The sequence below is a fragment of the Triticum aestivum genome, chromosome 2B, assembly GCF_018294505.1.
Source record: "Triticum aestivum cultivar Chinese Spring chromosome 2B, IWGSC CS RefSeq v2.1, whole genome shotgun sequence".
Classification (NCBI taxonomy): domain Eukaryota; kingdom Viridiplantae; phylum Streptophyta; class Magnoliopsida; order Poales; family Poaceae; genus Triticum; species Triticum aestivum.
This window is the reverse complement of record NC_057798.1, coordinates 158598222-158626142: the sequence shown is the minus strand read 5'-3', so window position 1 is coordinate 158626142 and position 27921 is coordinate 158598222. Positions and strand designations below refer to the sequence as shown.

The 27921-nt window shown below is 43.8% G+C and overlaps 2 protein-coding genes across 12 annotated transcripts; both read right to left on the bottom strand.

Annotated features, from left to right (window-relative positions):
• Window positions 1-5270: 5270 nt before the first annotated feature.
• On the bottom strand, window positions 5271-15101 carry LOC123044052 (uncharacterized). Of its 10 annotated transcripts, XR_006419804.1 has the most exons (5): window positions 14621-14967; window positions 10647-12523; window positions 9866-9928; window positions 6038-6200; window positions 5271-5830 (listed from the first exon to the last, which is right to left on the bottom strand). XR_006419804.1 is itself a non-coding variant. In XM_044466676.1 (2 exons), exons 1-2 carry the CDS (start codon window positions 14850-14852, stop codon window positions 10866-10868), a joined length of 1890 nt encoding a protein of 629 aa, XP_044322611.1. In that variant the 5' UTR covers window positions 14853-14967; the 3' UTR covers window positions 10566-10865. The 10 variants fall into 10 exon arrangements, 1 of the variants encoding a protein (XP_044322611.1); XR_006419798.1 differs by lacking the exon at window positions 9866-9928 and adding an exon at window positions 14980-15101 and having other exon boundaries at window positions 5271-6200; window positions 14621-14907; XR_006419801.1 differs by having other exon boundaries at window positions 5271-6200; window positions 9807-9928.
• Window positions 15102-19262: 4161 nt separating this feature from the next.
• On the bottom strand, window positions 19263-23389 carry LOC123044051 (pyruvate dehydrogenase (acetyl-transferring) kinase, mitochondrial). 2 transcript variants are annotated; one of them, XM_044466674.1, is made up of 6 exons: window positions 23007-23389; window positions 21718-21979; window positions 21093-21273; window positions 20749-20896; window positions 19698-19902; window positions 19263-19548 (listed from the first exon to the last, which is right to left on the bottom strand). In XM_044466674.1, exons 1-6 carry the CDS (start codon window positions 23244-23246, stop codon window positions 19490-19492), a joined length of 1095 nt encoding a protein of 364 aa, XP_044322609.1. In that variant the 5' UTR covers window positions 23247-23389; the 3' UTR covers window positions 19263-19489. The 2 variants fall into 2 exon arrangements, with proteins under 2 accessions (XP_044322609.1, XP_044322610.1); XM_044466675.1 differs by having other exon boundaries at window positions 19781-19902.
• Between the last annotated feature and the right edge of the window lie 4532 nt (window positions 23390-27921).

Below are 27921 nucleotides of genomic sequence, written 5' to 3'. Positions count from 1 at the left end.
TACACTTTATGAGTTGATCAACTTGATTCACTCTTGACTTAGTCTTGATCAACCTTGAATCTTTCCAACTCTCTTCATTTGGATGATGTCTTGAAGGTAAACATGAATGATCACACAATCTTCATCTTCAAGACATGCTTGCAATAAGCTCAATACTCACATGACCAATCTTTGGATAATTCTTTAATAGCACCTTGGTCAACTCATAAACTCCTTGAAACCAACACATGGACTTCAAGAAATGCCTATGGAAAAATCCTTCAAATATAACTCAATGTAACCATTAGTACATAGAGAATGTCATCAATTACCAAAACCACACATGGGGGCACCACATGTCCTTTCAGGATCTCACGGGAACAGAAGGTTGCGGTGGTGGAAAAGTGTTTTCGTGGATGCTTCTGGTGGTTTGGGAATATATGTGAATATATAGGGGGCAAAATTAGGCCATGGGAGTCACGAGGGGCCCACAAGGCAGGGGCGCGCCCTCCCCCCTTGTCGCCGCATCGTGGCTCTTCTGACTTGATCTTCAAGTCTCCAGGGTGTCTTCTGGTCCAAGAAAAATCATCACAAAGGTTTTATTCCGTTTGGACTTCGTTTGGTATTCCTTTTCTGCAAAGCTCAAAAACAAGGAAAAAACAGAAACTGGCATTGGGCACTAGGTTAATAGGTTAGTCCAAAAAATAATATAAAATAGCATATTAATGCATATAAAACATCCAAAACATATAATATAATAGCATGGAACAATCAAAAATTATAGATATGTTGGAGACGTATCAGACGCTGTCATTTGAGAAATATGTCGTTTTAAGCCGGACAACTCTTCAGTCACATGTTTAAGTTGGGGCTCATCATCTTCCGCTCTCTTTAGAAGATTGACCCTCTCAGTTTCCCAGGCGGCTCTTTCTGTATCAAAGTTGGCCTTGATCTTCTCAATAAGATGGTTTCAGGCTTAATTCAGCCCTGGCATGTTACTTCATTGCGTCTCCAAGCTTTTCTTTAAATCAGCGATGTTTAACTCACTCAAACTCAAAGCTTCCTGCCAAGGGTTACAAATAGTAATAGTGTTCAAATAAATGTTAAGGTGACTAAGTGCATATTTAACAATCGTATTTAAGTGCCAAGCACATTGCAAGCAATATCCTTGGCACTTGGGGGCTAATGTACAATGAAGTTTTAACTCGGTGATACAGAAGACCCGGTTCTTCTTTATAAGATAAGCCAGCCCTTGGGGGCTACAAGTGATTTATCAAATTTGCCATTTTAACCCAGCTCATCTTTCAAAGACAAGCCGACCCTTGAGGGCTACACTTTGGAAATTTTTACAAGTCTCAAGCATACTCAATGTTCTTCCTATAGTTAAGACTTGGGGGCTATACGAATATAAATATATGCAAGATAACTAAAGAGGGGTTAAATACATTCGTACCTCATATTTCTGCTTCATCAGGTTGACTAAGCCAGCTTCCATATCGCAACTGGTATGAAGGCGGCTTAAATAGCCCGCGTGCAACTCGCCTGCGCTGAATGAGGTATAGCTTTCTAGATCAAGCTTGGCCTTGCCCTTTTCCAATAAGGGCATCTCTTCCTTAGCAGAGTGCTTGGTTAACACTTTGGAGACTTCGGGCGCTTTAAAAGTCGTCCCAGTGATGATAGTATCACCAACGTCATCATCAGCAGGGTTCTTGATAATCAGAGGAGTCGGAGAAGAAGGTTTAGGACATGGCGGGTCAGGATTACCCACCGGGTCGGCATCAACATTCATAGCCTCTGAAACTATTGCCTCAGTCTATGGAGGCGGGTCATCTTGTTTATTTTGAGGTTCCTCGGGCTGTTCAGGATTAATTTCTGGAGTTACCAGTACATGTTCTTCTGATTCAGAAATTTGAGGGGCCTTAGAAGAGTCGCCAAATTTCCTTTTCTTCTCATTGGCTTTGGCCCTGTGATCACATTGAGTATTAAGACATCTTTACTAGCAAAAAGCTGAAGGGCTATAAGTAAAAGCAAAAGGCTTACCCTCATTTCACAATGAAGGTAGGCAGTTGTGTTTGAGATGAGTTGCCAGAAGAGGGTGGCGACTCCTGGTAATCAGAGTCAGAAGGGTTAAGAGGATGTCGTATAAGGCCAGCTTTGGGTAAGGAAAAGGTTGGACTGTGTGGCACCTCAGTTGGCCGTTTACGGGCAGAAGGTTCATGGCTTAACCAGGCCATTAGGTCACTAGAACCGCCACTCCATATTTGGCGTCTTGCGTCATATTGAGCCTTCTTCAAAACAAAGTTTGGGTCTAAATAAGCATTTGGGTGAGAAAATGGTACTTTCCTGACAACCCGCCTGATTCCCCTTGGAGGTGGCGAGTCTGAGCTAGAAGAGATAGAAATTACCTCTTGATTATCAGTCCAGCTTGATGCACCATCATCCTGTGTGTAAGAAGCGCCAGCTAAGTCATTAAAGAGATGGCTAATAGAGTCAAATTCCACCTCAGGTTGGTCATCGGTTTCTAATGATTCGCTCGCAGCGGTCGGTTTAGCCATGGCAGCTGGCTTAGTCTTCTTTGGTTTCGGACCACTCTTCTTTTTGGTGCAATGGATTTAATCTTCCTTTTCCAAAAGGCGGAATCAGGTTATATAATGAGAGAAGATTGATAATTAAGCCATAGAACAGAGTCAAATATATTTTTAAACCAGGCATAAAGTAATACTTACAGCTGGGGGCGGGGTTAGCCTTGAAAAATGAAGGCAATCCAACTTTGTTGCAATTCTCTTGTGATTCCCCAAGTAAAGAGTTCACATCTTGAAAGTCTTCTTCGGGAGTGAAATTATCACACCCATATCGTTGAGGGTCATCTGACTCGCTAGAGTATTCGCACATTAAATTAGGCTGGTGACTTAGAGGAACAATCCTCCAGGAAACCCAGCAGTGGGCTAAGTCGACCCCTGTCAACCCATTGGCTAGCAAAGTAATTTTACCTTGGGGTAGTATTGGAGAGCCTCAGTATGTTCAGTGGGAATAAGTTTGCTTGGCCGGTCAAAATCGATGGGAAGGCGATCAACCCGGTAACCCGGCTAAGAGTTTTCATTTGTTGGGCCGGTGTTTTTGCAATAGAACCAGGTTTTAACCCAACCCTTGGGGTGGCTCAACAAAATAGCGGAAGGAAAGCAGCCGTCTCGACGTCTCTGAATTGATATTTCACCTAGTTCTTGAAGTGGACCACTGGCACACTCAGTCTGGTGATTCAAATAGAAGAACTCCTTGAAGAGAGCGACTGTGGGTTCTACTTCCAAATAGACTTCACAAAATATTTGGAAGTGGCAGAGGTTGTTATTGAGTTTGAGCCTATGTCTTGAGGGTGGAGGTTGAAGTAATGTAAAACATCTCGAAAGAATTTTGATCCGGGTGGTGTGAAGCCCCTAAGAATATGGTAAGTGAAAACAATCACTTCTCCCTCGCCAGGATTAGGGATGCTCTCCCCTTGGCTGAGTCGCCGGCCAATTTCTTCCCGGGCCCCTAATTGACCTTGATCTACATAATCCTTGAGCATCTGCTTGATGACCAGAGAAGGACCCCAATTGCAAAGAGTAGTTTTGGCCATGTTAAGCCGCCTAAAAATATGAAGGCAAGTTAAAAGCAAAATACAAAGGTAAGCCGTCTTAAGCTCATGGCGGGTTAACTGAAAGAAATAATTTCTGGAAGTCTTGATAAATTGCATATACATGGATAAGTCGTCCGAAAGGTGAGGGGCAGGTCAATTATCTAAGGAATCCGAGATTGGTGAAATTCTGCTAAGTATAGAACAAACAGACTTCGCAATTTACAGCTATATTTGTGGATCTACGTCAGTTCATAAAAGGGAAATAATTGCTAAACCTAAAAGGCAGTGATGGAAAAGCTAGCAGGTTATGTACTGATTTTGAAGAGGAAGCAATCTACCTAAGATACAAGATGAAGGCTAAACTGCTACCGCATTACCTCTACCCCGTCTTTTGGATTGAAATGAGTTCTATTCAGAAACAAGATGAACTTAGATGAATGCCGATGAACTCCATGAAATCAGATGACCTAATGCAAATCTGAGGGAAGAGAAGAATGACACCTGACAATGCTGGAGGAGAGCGGACGTGTGCCGTTGAGTTCTGGTCACGACAGGTTGATGCAGCGGCCTCGACGGAGCGGCTAGCACGGTTCAACTGGGTCGTGGCGGGCGTTGTGAGGAAGAAGAAGTGGGGCCGGCAGGGTAAAGTGAAAAGAGATGAACCCCATGCTTATTTATAAGGGAAAAGTGGGAACAGTGAAACGGCATGCGTGAAGATCGAGGAGGCGTCATAATTACTGTAACAAAAAGGGCGCCTCAATTTTTGAAATGGATGATTAATGTGAAAGATCCATTGTGACGTCATGAATGTTTTTTCTGAATTTATGAAAATGACATCATCCTTTCATATGACGGGTTATGAAGATCTGTTCAAGGTTAAAATATTTAGAAGGGCCAAAGAAGACTCGCCAATCAGAGATATTGAAGATTGACATGAACAAGTTCAAATCAGCCTGGGGCCTAATGTTGGGGATATAAGCCCACGGTGAGACCCGCCATAACAGAGCCGGCTAGGTTGTTGGCGACTCATAAAGGAAGCTTTAGACAGGCCCAAGAAACCAAGACACGGAGCCAGGAGGCGGCTTACGAGGTGGGCCGGTTGAAAGCCCAAGACCAAAAGACGGTGCTTGACTAGAAGTTGTAAGCCGCCCAATGACGACTTGCCAAAGAAGGTAGGGTGACTTAGAGCCGGCGTCGGTCAATAAGTATAAGCCGGCTCGGACTATTGTAAACCCAGGGCCTTGACCTGTGTATATAAAGGCAAGTCCCCGCGGCGGGTAAAATCGATAGCTGGGTTAAGCGAATCCGCTCCCTTGTAATCGATACTCAAAGCAATATAACTCAAAGCAGGGTGTAGGCTTTTGCCTCGATCGTAACCCCTTTAAGCTAGTCACCGTAGCGATGGCCTCGCACCTAAGTCCTTTCGCTAGGGCATTTGTCGTGTTAACCCCACCACAATGTAGATTCACTCATTTTGCCCTCACCTGGATAAACTCGTGTCTCTCGTCCCGCTCAACCCCTTTAAACTAGTCACCACAGCGATGGCCTCGCACCTAAGCCCTTTCGCTAAGGCATCTGTTCACTCATTTTACTCCGTATATAGTTTGTATTGAAATCTCTAAAAAGACTTATATTTAGGAACAAAGGGAGTAGAAAAAATATAGGAATTGCATGGCGATTAATCTTCTGTACATGTCAGAAATATACATAGACCAGAGTTGTTCCTCTAAAATTTCTCCAAAATTTAGACTTATTTGAAAAGCTTCCCCAAATATCCTGGAAGACACTGTTTTAATCAAAATATAACACGCGAGCAACATACTTCGATTTTGTATGAACACCCCTAACATGGCAGCCAATAAACCCACATAGCTCAGTACTGCTAATAACAGTCGCCCAGGAGCTATATTTGTATACTTCTCACATTACAGTATCTAGGGTGTATAAATCACGACTGGTACAAATCATATATTAAGAAAGTACTCCCTCCGTCCCATAATATAAGAGCGTTTTTGACACTACACTAGTATAAAAAACGCTCTTATATTATGGAACGGAGGGAGTAACTTCTTGTCAAAGCCTTGTCATAAGAAACCTGATAATTCCTAGGTCATCTGTCCCATGTCCTAACTGTCATTTGTTAGATCTAGCTTGCATGTAACTCCTTGTTTTCAGTACAATCCAATGACATACGCAGATACGTACGCCACATGATTTGGAATTTCTATTCCCTCAGAACTGCAAAAACGTCTTATATTAGTGCGCACAGAGGTACTCCCTCCGTCCGGATATACTTGTCATCAAAGTGAATAAAAGGGGATGTATCTAGATGTATTTTAGTTCTAGAAACATCTTTTTTGTCCATTTTGATGACAAGTATTTTCGGACGGAGGGAGTAGTAGAGTATCTTCTAAGCACTTGTAATTTGCTTCAAGATTCATGCACCTGGCTCCTTATCTCTCCCCTTCTCCCATGCCGTGACCCCCTTCTCTTAAATTTATCCCCATTGCCGCAGCCAGTGCTTCCACGCCGCTTCAACAAAACTGCCAGTTCCGTACCATTGCCTTGCTTCTGCCATCAGAGCAGGTTAGGTGTTGGGACTAGGTGCCTGCATAACAAAAAAGCGAGAACAATCCGATGAGATGATGCACTTCTCTAGGTCTAGTAGTAATCTACTCTGTGATAGTTCAAATAGAAAGATGCACTTAAAACTTCAGGGAAACACGGATAAATTGTTCAGGATTCGCATTGACTGAATATAAGCAAAGGAAGTGAAACATCTTCCTCTGGAACACGCACTTATGTGCGTGTAATTTTGTACTTTACTAGAAAATGGCGTCAAAATAATGCAGATCTTTCAACCAAAAACGACTGGTAAAGAAGCCTGAAAAGCTAAAAGTTAGGAAGAAACCAAAACCAAAACCAAAACCAAGACACAAACACAAACCAAACATTAAAAAAGAAAAAGAACAGCCATCCTGCTATGCATATGAAGTGAAACATGAGCACACCATATTTTTTGAGCGGAAATGAGCATACCATATACTTCAACGGATATGATTTGCAAGGCACCACCAAAATATCGAGCAAAAAGGGTGAATGGCAAGAAGACTTTAACCATATCCTGCTAGTTAAGCCTTCACTAGGCCATCAATATCAAGTGGATCCTTTGCAAACTGAAGAATTATAAGGAGGCAGTTGGCATTCCACTACCTTCATCCCTGACCTCCATTACCAAAGCACTGAAGGTCAAATAATTAAATCACAGGTTCACCACCTGGGATGTATTTAATGAGAACATGTTGGCTCTCCGCATCAAGTGATGCACACAGCCATCATGATCCCTCATGTTGATTGTTTAATACTATAACATGACCAAAACAGGTCTCAGTCCACAAAATCTAGCACTCTGCTGACATTACAAAGCATGTACTCCAGTTAGCCAAAACTCGAGGACGAAGGAAGGATATTATTGGTAATCACCCATGATTTTCAAGCATAGCAGCAGCCAATCAGATCGCAGTTATTTCGGAGCATCGCAGCAGCCAGCCTCGCTTTTGCATGCAGCCAAAACAAGATTAACCCGTCGTTATTGCGTGCAGCTGGTTGCATGCAGCAATTCACCCGAAACGGCAGAATCCTGCATGCGTTCAACAGAGGGGATCATCGAGGGGAAGCAAACGGCACGTCCAGCGGGGCCTTAAAAACACAGACGCAGCTGGCTTGCTAAGTGGCCCGACGAACCTGGACGGAGGGAGTATCACATAGAAGGATTGATCAATAACTTTGATTCTGCGTTTACTTTTAGTAACAGCGAGTGAATGTTGTTGAGGAAGAGGATGTAGCAAGAAATTAAACTGACAGGGAACTCATAAATTGGATTCCCTCACAGCTGTGGAGATCTACGTGAGTGAAGAGGCCCAGCAACAATATATGGACAAGCCGAAATGCTACCACAGACTAAAGATCAAAACAACAATATTCCACTGAGAAATTTTGGCAAAATCTCCCATAAACATGGTAATATGGACACACAAGCAAGATGATTGAAATATATGCAGATCATAAACACAATATGAGTGCAAAAAATCCATATAAACAATTCAATGTTAAATGTAAAATCCATACAGAACTCAAGCCTGTGATCAAAACAACAATATTCCACTGAGAAATTTTGGCAAAATCTCCCGTAAACATGGTAATATGGACACACAAGCAAGATGATTGAAATATATGCAGATCATAAACACAATATGAGTGCAAAAAATCCATATAAACAATTCAATGTTAAATGTAAAATCCATACAGAACTCAAGCCTGTGATCAAAACAACAATATTCCACTGAGAAATTTTGGCAAAATCTCCCGTAAACATGGTAATATGGACACACAAGCAAGACGATTGAAATATATGCAGATCATAAACACAATATGAGTGCAAAAATTCCATATAAACAATTCAATGTAACTCTTCAAGATTCATAAAGAAACCTTCCAAGGACCTACTCCCTCCGTTCACAAATACAAGATGTTCTAACTTTTTCAGAATCAGAAATAATTTGTTACCCATGGTGGTAGCTACACGGCCCCAATTTTTATCTCTAATTATTTTGGTAAATTATTTTGGACTATGAAAAATAACTCTATGACGATATTTATAACGAAAATATCGTGACTTTAGACCAGCCAGGCAAGCAAATAGGTAATTATGCCAAAAAGGCAAGCAAAAAGACTGAGAAAAGTGAGAAAGGCCCTTTCTACACAACGAAAAGACACTTGTGTCAAAAAGGAAATAAAAAAGACAAAAGAGAAGTGAGAAAAAGTCGTTTTCTAAACAACAAAAATGCACTTGTGCCAATGCCATAAGAAACCCGACACCTCATATATCAAAAAAGGCACTTATGCCAAAGGGTGTGTAGCTGCCACCATGCGTGGGTAGCTACCACCATGCATAGGAAATCGCCTCTCAGAATATATAGACACGTTTTAGTGTTTCAGTCCATATGTAGTCCACATTGAAATATCCAAAACATCTTATATTTGTGAACGTCGGGAGTACCTACTAAATATAGCATGGTAACAAGACTTCAATTAATCACATCACTAAATGTACTCCAGCAAATGATCATGTGAGTGTTTGTGTGTGCATATCCAGATCATGTGCTATCCCCCTACAGTAAGTTGCTTAAACAATCACCTAGCCATCAATGGAAACATGGCAATATGTGGTACAACCAAATGAAAAGACACCGTATGAAAGCACAAGATTATCTCATAGCATTAGTCCATTTGCAATTGACTACCGCAGTACAATGTTTTCCAAATTTCAACAACTATTCAATGATCACGTGCATGCATGTCAAAACATAATCTCATACCACACACAAGTTATGGTAAGTTATCTCAAAAAAAAAACATAAATCTCATCAATAGCTTATATGCCGAGCACAACTAAAGTGCCACCATTCAGTGCCCACCCACATCCATACCATCACGTGAGGGCATGTGGGATCTCCAAACTGGTGGAGTAACCTCCAGCTCATGGAGGTTCATAACCAAGGTCTCCAACCTTTAAATGCATATGCAACAATATGCATTTATTTCCTCATAAATATGAATCATAACCCATATATTCCACAAACACGAGCAAGAATTCCGAGCATAATAAGAATGATACAGTAGCATATTCGACCAAAAAAAAACCTTCTCAAGAGTCATGAGCAACATATACAATGAAGAACAAGGAGCGCAACATACACAAACATCCAATGGTATCAGTGGTGACGTGCACCCATTGACTACCAATATGCATGTACTTGCCTCAACCAGAGTGCAAGGTGCAGCTGTAGCAACAACATCATATTCCATAACACGAGCAAGAATTTCAAGCATAATAAGAATGATTCAGTAGCTATATTCGATTAAAAAAACTTCTCAAGAGTCATGAGCAACATATACGATGAAGAACAAGGAGCGCAACATACCCAAACATCCAATGGTATCAATGGTGATGTGCATCCATTGACTACCAATATGCATGTACCTGCCTCAACCAGAGTGCAAGGTGCAGCAGTAGCAGCTCCAACATATTCCATAAACACGAGCAAGAATTTCGAGCATAATAAGAATGATTCAGTAGCCATATTCGACAAAAAAAAAACCTTCTCATGAGTCATGAGCAACATATACGATAAGAACAAGGAGCGCAACATACACAAACATCCAATGGTATCAATGGTGACGTGCATCCATTGACTACCAATATGCATGTACCTGCCTCAACCAGAGTGCAAGGTGCAGCTGTAGCAGCTCCAACCCAACTTGCCTCTAACGCTCCTGTCCAACCATTGCCAACAATCCACCTCAGCCCCTCCAAGGTAGAATTCAACTAAGAGCATTGAAATTCTAGAAAACATGTCATGAGGTGGGTGACCAAGTGACCATAAAACTCTATTTGGGATTTATCATAGAGACAATGCTTTGGAACCCTGAGTTATACCTCAAGCGACTATTTTGGCTGATCATAATGATTAGCCAACTTTGTTAACCCATAGAAATTTCAGCACAAGTTGAAACATAGCAAATGATGGCACTTTAAGCATCTACAGAAAATACTCTAGAACTTTCATGTTGGATCCAGATTTTAAATCTAAATTGTATAATTTATTATGTTGGTGCTCAAGTGACAATTTATTATGTTCATAACCAAAGTCTCCAACCTTAAATGCATATGCAACAATGTGCATTTACCATGGAGTCATGCTTTGAAACCCCGAGTTATGCCTCAAGCGACTATTTTGGTTGATCATAATGATTAGCCAACTTTGGTAACCCATTGAAATTTCAGCACGAGTTGAAACATAGTAAATGATGGCACTTTAAGCATCTATGGAAAATACTCTAGAACTTTCATGTTGGGTCCAGATTTTAAATCTACATTGCACAATTGATTATGTTGGTGCTCAAGTGACAATTTAATAACTTAAACATAATCAAAGAAATCCTCTGGAGGCCGACATTTTCAAACAATAACTTGAGTTAGACAAAGAAATACCTACTAGAAAGCTAGTGAAAACCTCCTCCACCTCTTCTTCATCATAGCCCTCCTTCCTCTCTTCCTCCTCTCGGGCGATTGAAGGGAAGGGCATACAAAGAATCCAATAGGAGTATACTTGTCACTTTGTCAGCATGGCCTGCCAAAGGGGAAGGGCATGGGGTAGACTCTGGAGTGAGCTGGTGCAGGACAAGCTGCAACGCCAGGGCGGCACGGAAGTCACGAGCGGCGCTGCTGCAGGAGAAGTTGCATTGCCTGCCAGAAGTACCCCGGAGGAAATGTCAAAGCTGGATGCAGCTGAGAAGCACCCACTTGATGATACTGTCCTGCGACTGGTTGGTGAGCTAGAACCGCTGTAGGAGGATGAGGGGCTGAAGATGCCAGATGCAGCTGAGAAGCACCCACTTGATGATACTGTCCTGCGACTGGTTGGTGAGCTAGAATTGCCGTACGAGGACGAGGGACTGAAGATGCCGGTTGCAGCTGAGAAGCACCCACTTGATGATACTGTCCTGTGACTGATTGGTGAGCTGCTAGAACTGCCGTAGAAGGATGAGGGGCTGAAGATGCCTGTTGCGTCATCACGTCTGCTTTACCCAATGACACAGCTGTTGACATGGTGTGGACTCCAGAGTGAGCTGGGGCAGAAAATTTTCCATCACCCGTATGTGGCGGCACAGGAGCTGGAGGTGGACTTAGCACAGCAGGAGTCGCCTGCAAGAAGCACCATGGTGGTGGTGTCCAAGCTGGAAACAGGCGAGAAGCACCCACTTGATGATACTGTCCTGGTCCTGTCATTGGCCGGTGAGCTAGAACCGCCGTAGGAGGATGAGGGGCTGAAGATGTCGGTTGCGTCACCACGTCTGGTTTACCCAATGACACAGCTGTCGGCATGGCATAGACTCCAGAGTGAGCTGGGGCAGAAAAATCGCCAACACCAGTATGTGGCGGTACAAGAGCCGCAGAAGCCGGAGGTGGGGTTGACACGTCAGAACTCTCCTGCAAGAAGCACTCCGGTGGTGGTGTCGAAGTTGGGCCAGAAGGAGTTTCAGCAGCTGTCTGTGGCGACGCAGCCACAACGGGGGAAGCTGGAGGTGGAGAAGGCACATGAGGGATCGCCTGCCAGGAGACAGACCCTGGTGAGGGCATGACTAAGTCTTGTGAATGTGCCAGCTGCCACTTGACAATGCTGTCAGGATTTGCTTTGCACACTCGATCCTTGTGGCCCTGTCGGCCACAACCGTGGCAGTCACCACTAAAGGTGCACTCTGCAGCACGGTGCCCATCACCACACTTATAGCAGATCAAGCCCTGCCCCTTGACTGCTTTTAGTTGCCCTTGCATTGGTTTCTTGAAAGCAGTTTGCTTAGTGCTGGTATTTGCCAGCCAAATCATCTTCTTCAGCTGCTTTTTGCTTGCTGGTTTGGACACATTGTCTGTCTCCATTTCTCGAGGTCGCTTAACTTCACGTTTCTTATCTGCCATGCCGTTAGAACCGCTTTGACGATCACACAAAATATTCTGCACTTCAGGGTTGGCATCTTGAGTCACATCCAAAGAACTAATGTTCCTTGATGTAGCCAAATCATCCTTATTGCCACAAGATGTGCTGCTTATGTATGGTGACTGTTCTAATGGTGGTTCTCCAGCCACAAGGCTTTTCCAGAGCCAAACACTCTTTGCTGCAGCAGTAAGTGTTTGAGACACGTTTGGAGGTTGTGCCAATAAAATATTGTATCGCCTCATTTTAAGCTTATGAATGGCATGAGAGAAGTCCCGGTCACCAGAGATAAGCAGATAATTTGCTGGTGGAGGATTGTCAATAGCCCAGAACAGCATGTCAACCAAGATCTTCTTATCACTTGCATCTTTAATGCCTGCATTCGCTAGGAAATAATAGTAAATGAAAAGATGTGCTTAAATATACAGTATGCTAGACATGTAACTCAAAATGTAATGCAATCAGTGCATAGCTTTGCCATGTTCATTGGCCAGCTCTGAAAAGAATATTTGGGAAAAAAAACTATAGTGGTACTTCAAGGTCATTCTTCTAATCGGAAGAAATTTTATACAAGTATGGATCTGACAAATGGAAATGATAATCTCGCAAGCTATAGTTAAAGAAATCAGTTACTCATAAGAGTATGTGTAGTACACGCTCACTTATTTGGATCACTGGATAAATCATAAGGAAAGTACAAAGACAAACAATATTAAGAATCATAGAGAAACAAGCTTGTCCAACATCGATTGAAGAGATTTACGGGATAGAGTTGGGGTAGCAATGATTGAAGAGAAGCTTGTCCAACATCGTTTGAGATGGTTTGGGCATATTCAACGCAGGCCTCCAGAAGCTCCAGTGCGTAACGGACGGCTAAAAAGTGCTGATAATGTCAAGAGAGGTCGGGGTAGACCAAAGATGACATGGGAGGAGTCCATAAAGAGAGATCTGAAGGACTGGAATATCACCAAAGAACTAGCCATGAACAGGGGTGCATGGAAGTTAGCTATCCACGTGCTAGAACCATGAGTTGGTTTCGAGGTCGTGTGGGTTTCAGCTCTAGCCTACCCCAACTTGTTTGGGACTAACGCCTTTGTTGCTGTTGTATAGAGAAAACACATATACTTCTCAAGCAGCGCATATCACTTATTGGGCTGTTATGTGCACAGATATAAGATTAGCTAATATTCAAACAAATTCTGTATATATTTAAATAAGGAGGGTTATTAAGATAGGAAGAGATGAGACTAGAGATAGAGATCGAATCCATATGCCTATCCATTGGGTTATTACATGGGGGTCAGGTAAGTCCTCCCATACAAGATACAAGGGACAACATATGTATGTATCTCAACCAAGCAATAAGAACAGTTTATCAACCTATTTTCTCTCTGATTCGTGCACGAGTGATTGTTTGGGGGTCACATAGGTCTCCATGTCAGCCTCAGTTCCTTTCCTCGACAATTTTCTTAACCCCCTGGCAGCTTCTGCTACGAAGCTCCAGTCATAGATGCCAAGGGAAAGGTCTGTATGTTTCCCAACGCTAAGGTGATGAATGAGGGCTTGGGCTAAAGCTATGTTGATGCCGGCTGGGAGGCTAGCTCTGGACAGGCAGGAATCACTGAATCAGGATCATCATTCGATATCATTAGGGGAAGGTTCTCCTTGCTTCTTGGAAATTCATGCCTATTTGTGCTAGCGCAGAAGGACGCAGAAATATTTTTGTGCCTCAAGGTCTCCGTGCTTTGGTGTTGGTGACCAGGTGCCCAGGGGTGCTTGAGTCAGACTGTGGCCGTGCCGTGAAATGGGCGTACGTTTCTGCAGTGGATCGTTCATCAAGCTGGTGTCATATGAAGGAGACGAAGACGTTACTGTTTACTCTTCAAGAGCTGAATGTGGGTCACATCCCATGGGTGAGCAACCAGGCCGCGCATTGTTTAGCACACTTAGATAAGTGTGAGCCGAGTTGTGGTGTGTTCATGAGTGTCAGAACATTACTCCCTCCATAAACTAATATAAGAGCGTTTAGATCACTACTTTAGTGATTTAAACGCTCTTATACTGGTTTACAGAGGGAGTATTTCGTAATCAAATAAAGCTGACCTGTTCCTAAAAAGAGAGACCACGAGACTGAAATCAAGGCACACCCTAAGGCCCTGTTCGGAGACCCGCCACTCCACCACTCCGCTCCCGGAGCTGGAGTTAAAAAACACAGAGCTGGGAAACGGATGCTCCGCAGCTCCTCGTATTTTTAGGAGCTGGAGTGACTCCGAACAGGGCCTAAATCAGGAAACTCCTAGACCCTAAGATTCCACTATTATTGTCCAAAATTACGCCACATCCAGCAACATACCCACTCAGAAGCATCTGTCTCAATCGAATATCCCAGCAATCAGGTCACCAGAGAGACAGACCATTGACCAAAGTGATAAAGCAGGGCTACTGGCCGTAAGGAGGGTAAGGGGTTCCGTACCGGCGGGGACGTGGTGGAGGGAGACGCCGGTGCTGGAGAGGGCGTGCTGGACGTTGTGGGCGATTTGGTGGGTGTCCCCGTAGGCGGAGACGGAGATGGGGCCGCGGTAGCCGGCGGTGGCGAGGGCGGAGCTCATGTTCTGGACGATGAGCTGGGGGTCGCAGCTGCGCGGGACGGCGCAGTTCTCGATGTCCCACCACACCGACGTCTTGACCGCCGCGTACTCCCCCATCGCCGGCCGCCGCTAGGGTTTCGCCGGCGGAGATGTGCGGGGGTCTTCGGGGCTTCTGTGATTTGCGGCAGATTAAAGCGAGGATTATTTTTTTTCGTTTTATTAATGAACGAACGTGGGAGATTACCTCCAGAAAAAATCGGACGGGTTCTGTATATAGAGCCCTAACGTATCGTCCCTGCGAATCCAGGCCGCCGCCGCCGCCGCCGCGTCAGGACTGGTGTTGTAGAGTTTTTTTTTCGAACTGTTTTTTTAAGATCAATTTTCGAACTGGTACTTTTTTTTTTGAGAATTTTAAGATCAATTTTCGAACTGGTACTTGTGTTGTGCTCACCCCATTCAAATGTGGTGGCCTTACCACCACATGATCAGCACAACAACAAGATCAAACAATGCAAGCAACCAAATGAAACCAAACACAGCAAGTAAGGAAATGACAGCAAACTATTTAACTACATAGCATAAGTCGAGATTAACAGCAGGGGCGTCCTCCTTCCCTGCTCCATGCCAGGGTGTTGTTCCTGGCCAAAATATGAACAAGTTCCCAGCACAAGTCTCGCTACACATTATAAAAGTTCAACACTAACACCTTACTTAACTTAACTACATAGCATGCTCGATGTCACCATGGCAGTTGTGCCTGCTGCAATGAAACTTGCACATGACCGAGGAGTCGTGGTTGTAGATCTGAACCTTCAGTCCGAGTCCTGAGATGCGCACAACGACGAAGTCGTCGGGGTCGATCCGGTGGTGGCGGCAGAAGTAGTTCCGGCCTCGGCCAAGCACCATGTGCCCCTTGAAGTTCTGGACCTACACCCAGAACACACACCGCTTGTTCGCCGACAGCATGACCACGCGCGGGAGCCGCTTGATGACCAGCCAGGTGTTCATCACCTCCACAAAGTTGTGAGGGACGACGAGCATGGCGAGGTCTTTGTTGTCCTTGATCTGCTGGTAGAAGCGCAGCGGCTCCCGGGCCCCCTCTTTGTGGTCCTGCCTCGGAGATCGTCCCCTTGAACGACGCAGGCTCATGAAGGCGATCCTGCCAGGCAGGTCCACCGTCCTGAGCCACCTGTTCGTGGCGATGAAATCCTCGACGCCCTCAGCTCCGGCCACCACCTGAGCTCCTCCACCCGCCACATCCCAGACAGTTTTCAGTATCTTGTCAGGCAACATGACAAGTATTAGTATCAAACAAAGCAAGCAAGCAAATGACACTGATCAGTGGCATTTGCTCATATCAGAGGCACTTGTTGTTGGGCAAGTGCACTGATCAGGGCCGAATGACACTGATCAGTGGCACTTGTTGTTGGGCAAGTGCACTGAGTGGACTTGCCCAACAGCAAGTGCCACTGATATGAGCAAATGCCACTGATCAGTGGCACTTGCTGTTGGGCAAATCCACTGATCAATGCACTATCCTAAACATGGAAACATCTAAAAATAGCAAGCGAAGTGCCAATAGCACTCATGTGCAGTCATGCACATTTGGCATCATCCTAAAATGGTCCTACTACATGCACGTATAGCAATCAGCACAAACCCTAGCATGAACACAACTACTAGCATGATCACAACTAACTAGCATGAAGACAGATCATAGGACACACTAGCAGTAGCAGAAACAAAATATCCTAGGACACACACTGTAGGAACCAAGAACAGATCGGTCCGCTTGGATTCGATTGGGATCAAATCCAATCGGATATCCAATCCTATCTAATCCGATCAAATCCACTAACTACTACCACATGCCTAAGAAAATAAATCCCTAATCTACATCTACGAGCAAGCATTGAGGGGATTGACTCTCCAGAGCTTGCGTAGCCGCAGCGAACCGAGGCCGGGGTGAAAACCCCGACGGGAAGGAGAGAGGTGGCAGAGCAGAGGGGGAGCCGGCCCTGGCGACGGCCTGCGGCATCGGTCCCGTGCTCATCGCCACGCCGAAGGTCGAGAAGGACGACCCGCCGACACGAGAAAACCCTTGGACGGGGGTCAAGAAAACCCGCTGCCCAATGGGGTCCCAAGAAGCGACGGCTCCGTGGACGGGGCCGGCGCCGAGCCCAGGACCACGAGGTCCGGAATCGGCGGCGGAGCAAGAACGGCCGGCTCCGCATTGGCCGACGCTCGTGGTGGCCGGCAGCAGATGGGGGACGGCGCTCGCAGCGCCGACGCCAGGTCCCGGCCCGAGTTATGGAGCTCGGCCAGCCAGCGCTCCTGGATGCTGGCGATGCGCTGGTCGACGGGGTCAGAGGGCGGCGCGGCGGTGGGCGAGGCGGAGCCATCGGAGGAGAGGAGAGGGAACGGTGGGAACAGTGCGCACGGGGCGGTGACACGAGTGTGGGGGGAGTTATGGGGCGCCCCGTCCATCTCCCGCGTTGCCCGAGGCGTCCAACCCCCTCGCACGCGTAGCCGCGCCGAGTCAGGCTCGCGAGAAACTGCCGATTCGACAGTTTCCCGTCGGGCCAAGCTGCGGCCTACTTTAAGATCTATGCGGGCCACAAACCGCATGCGGCCCAGGCAACCAAACAGGCTGTGCACATCCCGCGCGTGTGTGGTTGGGGCATTTCCTAAACGACGCCTTAAACGCCCCTTAAAGGCCAACCTGTACAGGGCGCACACCCCCTCTCCCCGCTGGGCCGGCCCATTTCCTAGAGAGGTGTGATCCGAACACAGGACTTCATTTGTTTAGTGTGAATGCAGCAACCAACCAGCCACCCTCATCTAGTGTGACTGGTTCCATCGTTTTTTTCTATTGTTTTCTTTCCTTTTTCTTCTTTTCTTCTGTATTCGTCTTTTTTTTTCTTTTTTTTCTCTGTACCTTCTCTCAAAAAATGTGTGAACTTGTTTTCTGTAATATCCGTTGAACATTTTGCGATATCCGTTGACATTTTCTTAAAATAAGCTGAATATTTTAAATAATACAGATGAACTTATTTTAATATATGATGAACACTTTTAAAAAAATAGGAATATATGCGCTGAAGAATTTTCGGACACGTACTGAACATTTGTGAAAATACGTTGAACAATTTGCGAATACACATTGAACATTGTGTAATATATACTGAACAAAATCAAGAAACATAGTGAACAATTGTATACTCATTGAACCAAAACCAAAATAAAAAAAATATCCTGAACATTTTTTATATCCATCGAACATTTTAAATAATACACGATGAACATTTTTGAAACAACATGAATATATGTGTTGAACAATTTACGCATTCAACATTTAGTAAAAACATTGAAAAATTTCATAATATAAGATGAACATTTTTATAATACACGATGAACATTTTTAATACATGATGAACATTTTTATATGCAAAGGTGAACAATTTTCATAATATACAATGAACATTGTTCTTAATACATTGAAATTTTATGTAATACATGGTGAATATAAATTTACCAAATTGAGAAATAGTTCATCAATTGTGAAAAAAAATCAAGAATTAAAATAAAACCGTCGAACCAGGAAGAAGAAAAACGAAAAAAGAAAAAAGAATAGTGAAAAGAAATAAAGAAGTAAACGATGTTAGAATTTTCGTGTGAGAACTGGTGGCCGATTGGTTTGTGCGTGCTAATTCAAACCTGAGGTCGCGTGTTCGAGTGCAACCAGGTCTGCTTTTTTTTTTCATTTTGGAAAACAGGAAATAAATAGATGGGCTGGCCCACGCCAGGGAGCGCGTGAGCGCTGGTTTCGTTCGGCGGCGCGTAACGCGCCAGTTAGGAGCTCCCTGTGGTTGGCTGCATGCGGGCAACGCCCGTACATGTGGGACTATCGATGGATGTCGGTACAGAGAATCTGAATTCGGACACGGCCTCGTCTGGTCTGTTCGTTTCAGCTAAAGCCATTTGGCCTGCAACGCCACATTCAGCCACCTCATATCAAGCACGCCCATTTGGGACGTCCCATGCCACTGCGCACGGGGAGTGAGCTTTCTTATTAGAAGGGTCAACGACCTACTGACTGGAAGCGACACTTTTTCAGGAAAGGGAACTGATTCCAAATAAAATCAAACTGCATGGGAAAAGTAGGAAACAGGAAATGAAAAGACTGCCAGACTTTTAAAAAACCTAATCTTAGCATCTACCAAATGCTAGGAGAAACAAAGTCAGATAAGAAGTGACAAGCTATCAAAAGTTAGCAAAATTTGAAAACAGACCAGAATTCCTCGAGGTACACTGATCAGGGTGTAAGACACATGATGACATGAACAGCCGCATGCAGGGCATACAAGATGCAACTTCCAGCCCCAAAATTGCTACTGCCTCCGTCGCATAATATAAGATGTTATTTCAACCAATACATGAGTACATTGGTTGTCATAACATCTTATATTATAAGACGAAGGCAGTAGTCACAATAAGCAGATTTTAGCTTCCATCACCTGACGAGTCTGAAACTATGTACCGGCTACCGCGGATGATTGTCTTTACTAACAACGATGCCAAATTATGTAACACAGGTAGAAAAGCAGAAACAATGAGAACATTATAGCTAGAAGATACAGGTTTAACAGCTATATATGGCTGGCCCTTGAAACAATATTTGCAAACCAGAACAAGGATTACAATATAACAAGAGCAACCTAATTACAGGAACTGTATCAGGACAGGAGGGGTCACTAAGGCAATGGCTCCTCCGAGTCTCCCAGACGTGACAAGTGGAGGTAAGCATCGGTGCCTACGCAACACAAAAGGCAAGAATGATCAGCCGAATACATCATGATGACAGAAGCAGAAAGATATACACGAAAATTCAGGTAAACATTCACAAATTATCCAAGGTTCATGCTGAGAGATTAGCAGAAACAAAGCAAAATATGACTGTACCATATCCCTCCATGGATATGATTTGTAGGTCGCCACCGAAATATCGCGCATAAAGGCGACTAACTGGAAGTCCAAAACCATACCCAGCCATAGTTACTCCTTCACTAGGGCCCTCCATATCAGGTAGATTCTTTGCGGTGCTGTAAAGATATGTGAAAATTCTAGGGAGCCCACTTCTCCGTATTCCACCACCTTCGTCACTGACCTGCATTATTGAAACAATGAACTCAAACCACCCTCGGGAATGGTTTCTTATGATGAATATTTGACAGGAATGGGTCTCATATGTTCCAAAAATCTTAGCGGGTTATAGCTTCTAGCATAAGAAGACAACTATCACATACAAGAACTGATATCTACCACTTTGACAATGGATCCAGTTTTAGTGACAGTAATGACATGTCAGCAGACATGCACCGTAAACAATATAGTAGTGTCTGCAGCTTCATCGAAAATATCAGCATAGAGTAACAATAAATGTCCTAGTTAGGCACAAAACTTGCAAAGAATTGCACCTGCCAAAAATAACTGGCGTTGAAAAATGGACATGCCCTAGAATGGCTTTGGACATGCATTCAAATTGGTGTTTGGGTTTAGATTTACACTCAGCAGTCCACATTAATCCATATCTTTCTTAGTCAGGTTATAATCCCAATATTAAAACACAAATCGAGTAATTCACAATTGCATTCATGCACAGCCTAGTAACGCGAGATGCTAAATTCATACAAAGATAGGTATCAGTAGAAGTTTTTTTTTTCTCGAGAAAATGCAAAAACACTTGTGTTTCATTTCATTGTTAAGGTAGAGAGGTTCATATACATGGAGAAAGGTTCAGAAGCCTCGATGAGGCCTGACACAGTGCCCGGAAGAAAACAAACCAAACAAGGGAATTTTATCAGTCATTGCACATATTTGCAAACTGCAATGTTTTAGTAACTGCTTGTGTACTCTTTAGGCTAGAATGTACTCCCTCCGTCCAAAAAAGCTTGAGCTTTTTCAGACGGAGAGAGTACCAAATGGATGCTAGGTGGTATCAGGGAAATCATACCTTAATAGTAACATCCTCTGTTCCATCAGCAACTATAATTCTGACAGGAGGAACATCTTTATCAGAATTCATATATCTTTCCTGTACTGCACGAAGGGAATTTTTCACCAGTTCAAACAGCATGAGATGAAGATGCGATGTGACATATCTGCACATAGTTAATTGCGAGTAGTTAGTTAGCAAGACAACAATAAATGGGGCCACTCAATCAACATGATAACAAAAACTATAAGCCAATGAACATGTAACCTGACAAGTGACAACAAAGAGGTGCTGTTGCTAACACATGATTTAATCCACGAAAAAAACAAAGGTGATTGGTGGAGTTTATATCTGAAACTTACGGAAATGTTAAATTTTGATCTCCATAAATGTTGATGTCAGGAGCTGATCCGTATTCCCTCATACAAATGGAACGGGCATCCTCACTAGCAATTTGAGCTACCTGTATGGGGGACAATTTTGTATTGATGAGGCCTATGACGCCAGGCTCTGGTTCAGGATCATGCAGAGCCACATGCTGCCCTGAAATTAAGCAAGTTGGTCTAATTCAGAACAAGTTTCTAACAATTAGCACTCAACTTAAGTATAAATGATTTGATACAGAATTTACACATTAAGCAAACACTTTACCATTTTTCAGTTTTTAAGCCATATAACAGTACAGTTTGCTCAAATAGCATAGCATGAAGTTTGAACATAAAAAATATCAAGTAAGCAACCAAAATAGAACTGTCTATCAATACAAGTCAAATTTGCAAATCAGCCAAAAGATAAGGATTCTGCTTGATAGCTTAACATTGAACTTCAGTATATGACTATATGTTACTACTGCGTCAGCTGTTAGAAAAGGCACATGATCCATCATTTGTTCCGAATCGCAAGCAAGATTTAGGATAGAATGACAAGAGCTTAGACAACGTTTATAAATACAGCTCCAGAGAGAAGAGTAGTACCAAGCTCACAAACCTATGAGCATGCGAATACCAATCCTTGACATGTAAAATCGATCAAGGAACCCGTGGATCTCGTCGAATCCTGGGGGAAGCTTCCTTGAGCTGAACTGTTCATTTTTCAGCTGTTGCACTCCAAGAGCCATAGTCGGTACCACGTTATTGTGCCGCACTTTGATCATCTTAATCATCTGCGTGAAAGCAAGCTCGTCGTCCCGATTCCTCACTTCTGGAAAATACCGGATGTCGCGGAACGAGTCCAAGTACCAGTCCCTCACCTTCACAATCGTCAACAGACAAACCATCAGTCCCACACAAGGATGCTCAGTTTGGTAGGAATCAGTAAATCCAGCGTGAGTTTTTTTTTCTTGGTAAATATTTACTATTCAATGAATTCAGACTCTCTAGTACTCCCTCCGTTCCATAATGTAGCGCATATAGATTTTCTACAAAGTCAAACTTTATAAACTTTGACCAAGTTTATAGAGAAAACTATTTATATCTACAATACCAAATGTATATAATATGAAAGTATGTGTTGTGATGTATCTAAGCACACGTATTTGGTATTCTAGATGTATATGATTTTCTCTACAAACTTGGTCAAAGTTTATAAAGTTTGACTTCTAGAAAAATCTATATGCGCTACATTGTGGAACGGAGGGAGTATTGACGTGATAAGGTCAGGAAGACAAGACAGCACGACAAAAGCTTCAAGCATATACTCATACAAAAAGCATGTGAGCCCACTAACGAACTCCTATTAGAAAAAAAATTAAACAAGTGGGCAAGCAAGAGTCTTCAAAAGTTCCTCCTTAATCCTTATCCGACGATAACTTGACATGTTGATGACAAATTGAAGTGAAAATGAAGAAGGAAATAAACTAAACAGCACATCAGTTGGTCACTCAAGAGTTCAACTATATATCATTCTGAATCAACATAGAACTGTTTAGGTACTGACACAGTGGCAGTATCTTCTTCGCATTCGAAATCTCCTGAACAAAGCTGACACCGAATCGAATCCTAACAGTTAACACGGAGATATACCAAAAACATCCTCTGACCTTTTAAAAATGATCCCGAGAAAACATCCTAGTAGTAAGAAAATAAGGATACAGACAGCAAAATCATCTCCCCAAGCAAGCAAAGCGAAAAATTGGGCGCTCACCGAAACATGTCAAATCATCGACGGGACAGACTGATGAAAGCAAGCCATCAAGGACAACGGCCAACGGCAATTCCAACCTAGTCTAGCCTATCGAAATTTAACCACCAAAATCAGCGCAGGGGCGGGGTGGAGACCTTGAGGATGGCGGGCTTGGCGGAGAGGCCGAAGGGGAGAGACTCGAGCTCGAGCGCGCGGCGGGCGATGCGGATGGGGAGCTCCTTGTGCAGGAACTGCGCGGAGAGCAGCAGGTTGCGGTCCGTGGGGACGGACCCGAACTCCATCATGTACCGCAGGCTCACCCCAGTCTGCTTCATGCTGCCCCACCGCCCCACCTCCTCCGCCACGGCCCGCGCCACCGGCTCCGACGCCATCATCCCTCCGCCCCCCACCGCCGCCACCGCTCGCCGACGAGGAGCCGGATAACCGCCGTGCAAACAGGAGGATTAGGGGGGGGGGGGGGGGGGGGGGGGGGGGCAGGCGGCTAATTAAGGCGGCATCAGGGGGGAGAGAAGCCTTGTGGCCAAGGGAAGCCGGGTTTTGTGCCGGCGATTTATAGAGGAGTGAAGGGGATCTTCGCTGGGGTCCGGTGTCAGTGAGTGGCCTGGAACGGTATCTGCCAGTGGGACCGTATGTCTGTGGGCGGGCTCGCTCGTGTGGATGGTATCCTAACCGGGGGAATCGGTTCTGTGTGCGGGGGCTTTACGCAGCTGGCCCAGATCGCGCATGAGCTTATCCATGGGGATTTGGGGAATTCGAGTAGTACCAGGTTACTCAACTGAAATGTTCTAATATCCTCTCAAAAAAAAACTGAAATGTTCTAATAATGTCCCCCCCGCAAAAAGAAATTCTAATAATGTCAAATTAGTCTCTTTGCAAATATATTTACTGTATATAAATGTTTAATCAATGTACATTCTTGAAAAGAAAAACCGTCTAGGTGAGCTTAGGTTCTATGAACTTGGTCACCTTTTGTATGAATCTGTTTTACAATAACATCCGTATTTGTTAGAATTTCGCGAGTAAGAGCAACTTCAATGGGGCGACCCATTTCGTCCGCCCGCGTCCGTTTGGGTCGGCGCGGACAGAAAAGACGGCCCAACGCGTCGATCCAAACGGACGCGCGTCCGCTTTCGTCCGCCTACCGACCCATTCCCGGCCCATTTTTGAGCCGGATTTGCGTCGGTGCGGACACAAGACGGACGCGTGCGCGCTCCCTCTCTCCTCCCCGCGCGTGCACAACCTCCATCACCTGCTTCGTGGCCGACGTCGCCTACTTCGTGGCTGACGCCGCCGACCATTTTTTCGATGAAAAAGGGTATTGATAGATAGTTCTTGCGTACACAGATAAAAGAAAAGATCAACTACTCGTCGGTTTCTCACTCTGACTCGGTAATGTCCACCTCCGATGCCTGAATATAGGCGTCAGCAGAATGCTCGTCCGTGAAATCCCACCCCGATGTTTCTCGCAACCTCAGTCTCATTTGAGCGGCCAGCTTCCGCGCACGCTTGCCCTCCCGATAGGCGGCTCGCTCCGTCCTCCTCTGCTCATAGAACTGACGTTCGTCGACGATGTCCTGCGGGAAGCTTTCGCACCACAGCACCAAGGCTTGCACGTCCATGATACGTCTCCGTCGTATCTATAATTTTTGATTGTTCCATGCCAATATTATCCAACTTTCATATACTTTTGGCAACTTTTTATACTATTTTTTGGGACTAGCATATTGATCCAGTGCCCAGTGCCACTTCCTGTCTGTTGCATGTTTTTTGTTTCTCAGAAACCCAATATCAAATGGAGTCCAAACGGGATAAAAACGGACAGAGATTTTTTTGGAATATTTATGATTTTTGGGAAGTGGAATCAACGCGAAATGGTGTCCGGGGTGGCCACGAGATAGGGGGGCGCGCCCTCCCCCTGGGCGCGGCCTGGGCTCTCGTGGGCCACCCGTAAGGTGGTTGACGCTCTTCTTTTGGCACAAGAAAGCTAATTTTATGAGAAAGATCTGGGCGAAAGATTCACCCCAATCGGAGTTACGGATCTCCGGATATTTAAGAAACGGTGAAGGGGTAGAATCTGAGAACGTAGAAACAGAGAGATAGATCCAATCTCGGAGGGGCTCTCGCCCCTCCCACGCCATGGGAGCCAAGGACCAGAGGGGAAACCCTTCTCCCATCTAGGGAGGAGTTCATGGAAGAAGAAGAAGAAGAAGGGGGCTCTCTCCCCCTTGCTTCCGGTGGCGCCGGAACACCGCCGGGGGCCATCATCATCACCGCGATCTTCACCAACACCGCCATCATCTTCACCAACATCTCCATCACCTTCCCCCATCTATATCCAACGGTCCACTCTCCCGCAACCCGCTGTACCCTCTACTTGAACATGGTGCTTTATGCTTCATATTATTTTCCAATGATGTGTTGCCATCCTATGATGTCTGAGTAGATTTTCGTTGTCCTATCGGTGATTGATGAATTGTTATGATTGGTTTGAGTTGCATGTTTTATTATTGGTGCTGTCCTATTGTGCCCTCCGTGTCGCGCAAGCGTGAGGGATTCCTGCTGTAGGGTTTGCAATATGTTTATGATTTGCTTATGGTGGGTGGCGTGAGTGACAGAAGCACAGACCCGAGTAAGTAGGTTGTTTGCGTATGGGATAAAGGGGACTTGATACTTTAATGCTATGGTTGGGTTTTACCTTAATGAATCTTTAGTATTTGCGGATGCTTGCTAGAGTTCCAATCATAAGTGCATATGATCCAAGTAGAGAAAGTATGTTAGCTTATGCCTCTCCCTCAAATAGAATTGCAATAGTGATTACCGGTCTAGTAACGTAGTCAATTGCTTAGGGACAATTTCACAACTCCTACCACCACTTTTCCACACTCGCTATATTTACTTTATTGCATCTTTATCTAAACAGCCCCTAGTTTATGTTTACGTGCTCTTTATTATCTTGCAAACCTATCCTATCACACCTACAAAAGTACTTCTAGTTTCATACTTGTTCTAGGTAAAGCGAACGTCAAGCGTGCGTAGAGTCGTATCAGTGGCCGATAGGACTTAAGAGGGTATTTGTTCTACCTTTAGCTCCTCATTGGGTTCGACACTCTTACTTATCGAAAGAGGCTACAACTATCCCGTATACTTGCGGGTTATCAAGACCTTTTCTGGCGCCGTTGCCGGGGAGTCATAGCGTGGGGTGAATATTCTCGTGTGTGCTTGTTTGCTTTATCACTAAGTAATTTTTATTTGTTGTTCTTAGTTGTCATCTATCATTAGTTATGGATATGGAACACGAAATACCAAAAAAATTAGGTGTACTTGCTACTCATGGAGATGGGGTAACTCCTAAAACCCTCGATTCTCATTATGTGAAAGATATTATGTACTAGTTTTATAATCCTGAGAAAACCCCATTGAACTTTATAATGGGAGACACGTTGGATCAACGTGAATACTTTAGGGATTATCGTTCGACACAAAAAGGGAAACTATTATGGGATCAATTTATTATGTTGCGTTGGTATGCCTGGAATCTATGCTTGAGATATGATATTACTTGTTGCTCTAGGATGAAGGCTCCACACCTTCCCTTTTCATGCAAATTTAATGATAATGAAACCTTAGCTTCTTATGCTAATGGTATATATGATTACTATGATGTGGAACAAATAGAAGAATTTGTTGCTTTTAAGGCTGCTTATGAAATTGGATCTTTGTTTGAAAAGTATGAAGCTTTAGATGATGATGCTTATAGGCCTGAAAATCTTGCTATACTTAGATATTGCTATGAAAATTATGAATACAATTACTATATTAATGCATTTATTGAGAAAGTCTCTGCTGTCCAAGAAGAGATTAATATTTTGCAGGAAGCTATGGAAGAAGAAATTGATGAAATAGTGAGCTCATTGGATGAAAAAGATGATGAGGAGAGCGAAGAACAAAAGGAGGAAGAGCGGATTAGCTACCCGTGTCCACCTTCTAATGAGAGTAACCCTCCAACTCATACATTATTTAATTCCCCTTCGTGCTTACCGAAGGATGATTGCTATGATCCCTTGAATTTGTTTGAAATATCCCTTTTTGATGATGCTTGCTATGCTTGTGGTCAAGATGCCAATATGAATTACGCTTATGGAGATGAATTTGCTATAGTGCCTTATGTTAAACATGAAATTGTTGCTATTGCACCCACGCATGATAGTCCTATTATCTTTTTGAATTCTCCCAACTACACTATATCGGAGAAGTTTGCGCTTAGTAAGGATTATATTGATGGGTTGCCTTTTACCATTGCATATGATGATTTTGATGAATATAATATGCATGTGCTTGCTTCTCCTACTTGCAATTATTATGAGAGAGGAACTATTTCTCCGCCTCTTTATGTTTTCAATATGATAGAATTGTAAGAAACTGTTTATACTATGCATTGACCTTTACTATGTGGGCATAAATTGTTCTTTTATGACATGCCAATGCATAGAAAGAGAGTTAGACTTCGTTGTTGCATGATATATGTTACTTTGTGCTCACTACTAAATTACAAATCATTGTTAATTAAAATTGGCTTTGATATACCTTGGGATCCGGGTGGATTCATTACTTGAGCACTAAATGCCTAGCTTAATGGCTTTAAAGAAAGCGCTGTCAGGGAGACAACCCGGAAGTTTTAGAGAGTCATTTATTTCTATTGAGTGCTTTTATATAGTTTAAAAACAAAAAAATAAATAAAGAGGGGAACCTAAAAACTTTTCAAAAAGGAAAGTGAAAGTGAGAAAGACAAGCATTGTTGAAGTGGGAGAGCTCCTTGAACTTTGTTCATGCTCACGGAAACTTTGTGAATCTTGATTACAGAAACTTTTCATCAAAAATAATTATCCCCTTGTACAATTCCATTGTATTATAAAAATAATGTGCCAAGGTTTGCCTTTAGGATGTTTACAATGCTTGTTGGTTTGTACGGTGCAGGACAGAAACTTTGGCTGTAGTGCGCGATTTTACATTTTTAACTGGAAAGTCAATTGGTTCTGATTCCTTTTGCAC

Coding starts and splice junctions, on each gene's coding strand:
- LOC123044052 (XM_044466676.1), bottom strand. CDS start 14,852: ATGGGGGAGTACGCGGCGGTCAAGACGTCGGTGTGGTGGGACATCGAG. Junction 12,524..14,620: donor CCTCCACCACGTCCCCGCCG/GTACGGAACCCC, acceptor TAGCGAATGCAG/GCATTAAAGATGCAAGTGAT.
- LOC123044051 (XM_044466674.1), bottom strand. CDS start 23,246: ATGATGGCGTCGGAGCCGGTGGCGCGGGCCGTGGCGGAGGAGGTGGGG. Junction 21,274..21,717: donor TGGTATTCGCATGCTCATAG/GTTTGTGAGCTT, acceptor GCTTAATTTCAG/GGCAGCATGTGGCTCTGCAT. Junction 19,903..20,748: donor CAGAGGATGTTACTATTAAG/GTATGATTTCCC, acceptor TCAATAATGCAG/GTCAGTGACGAAGGTGGTGG.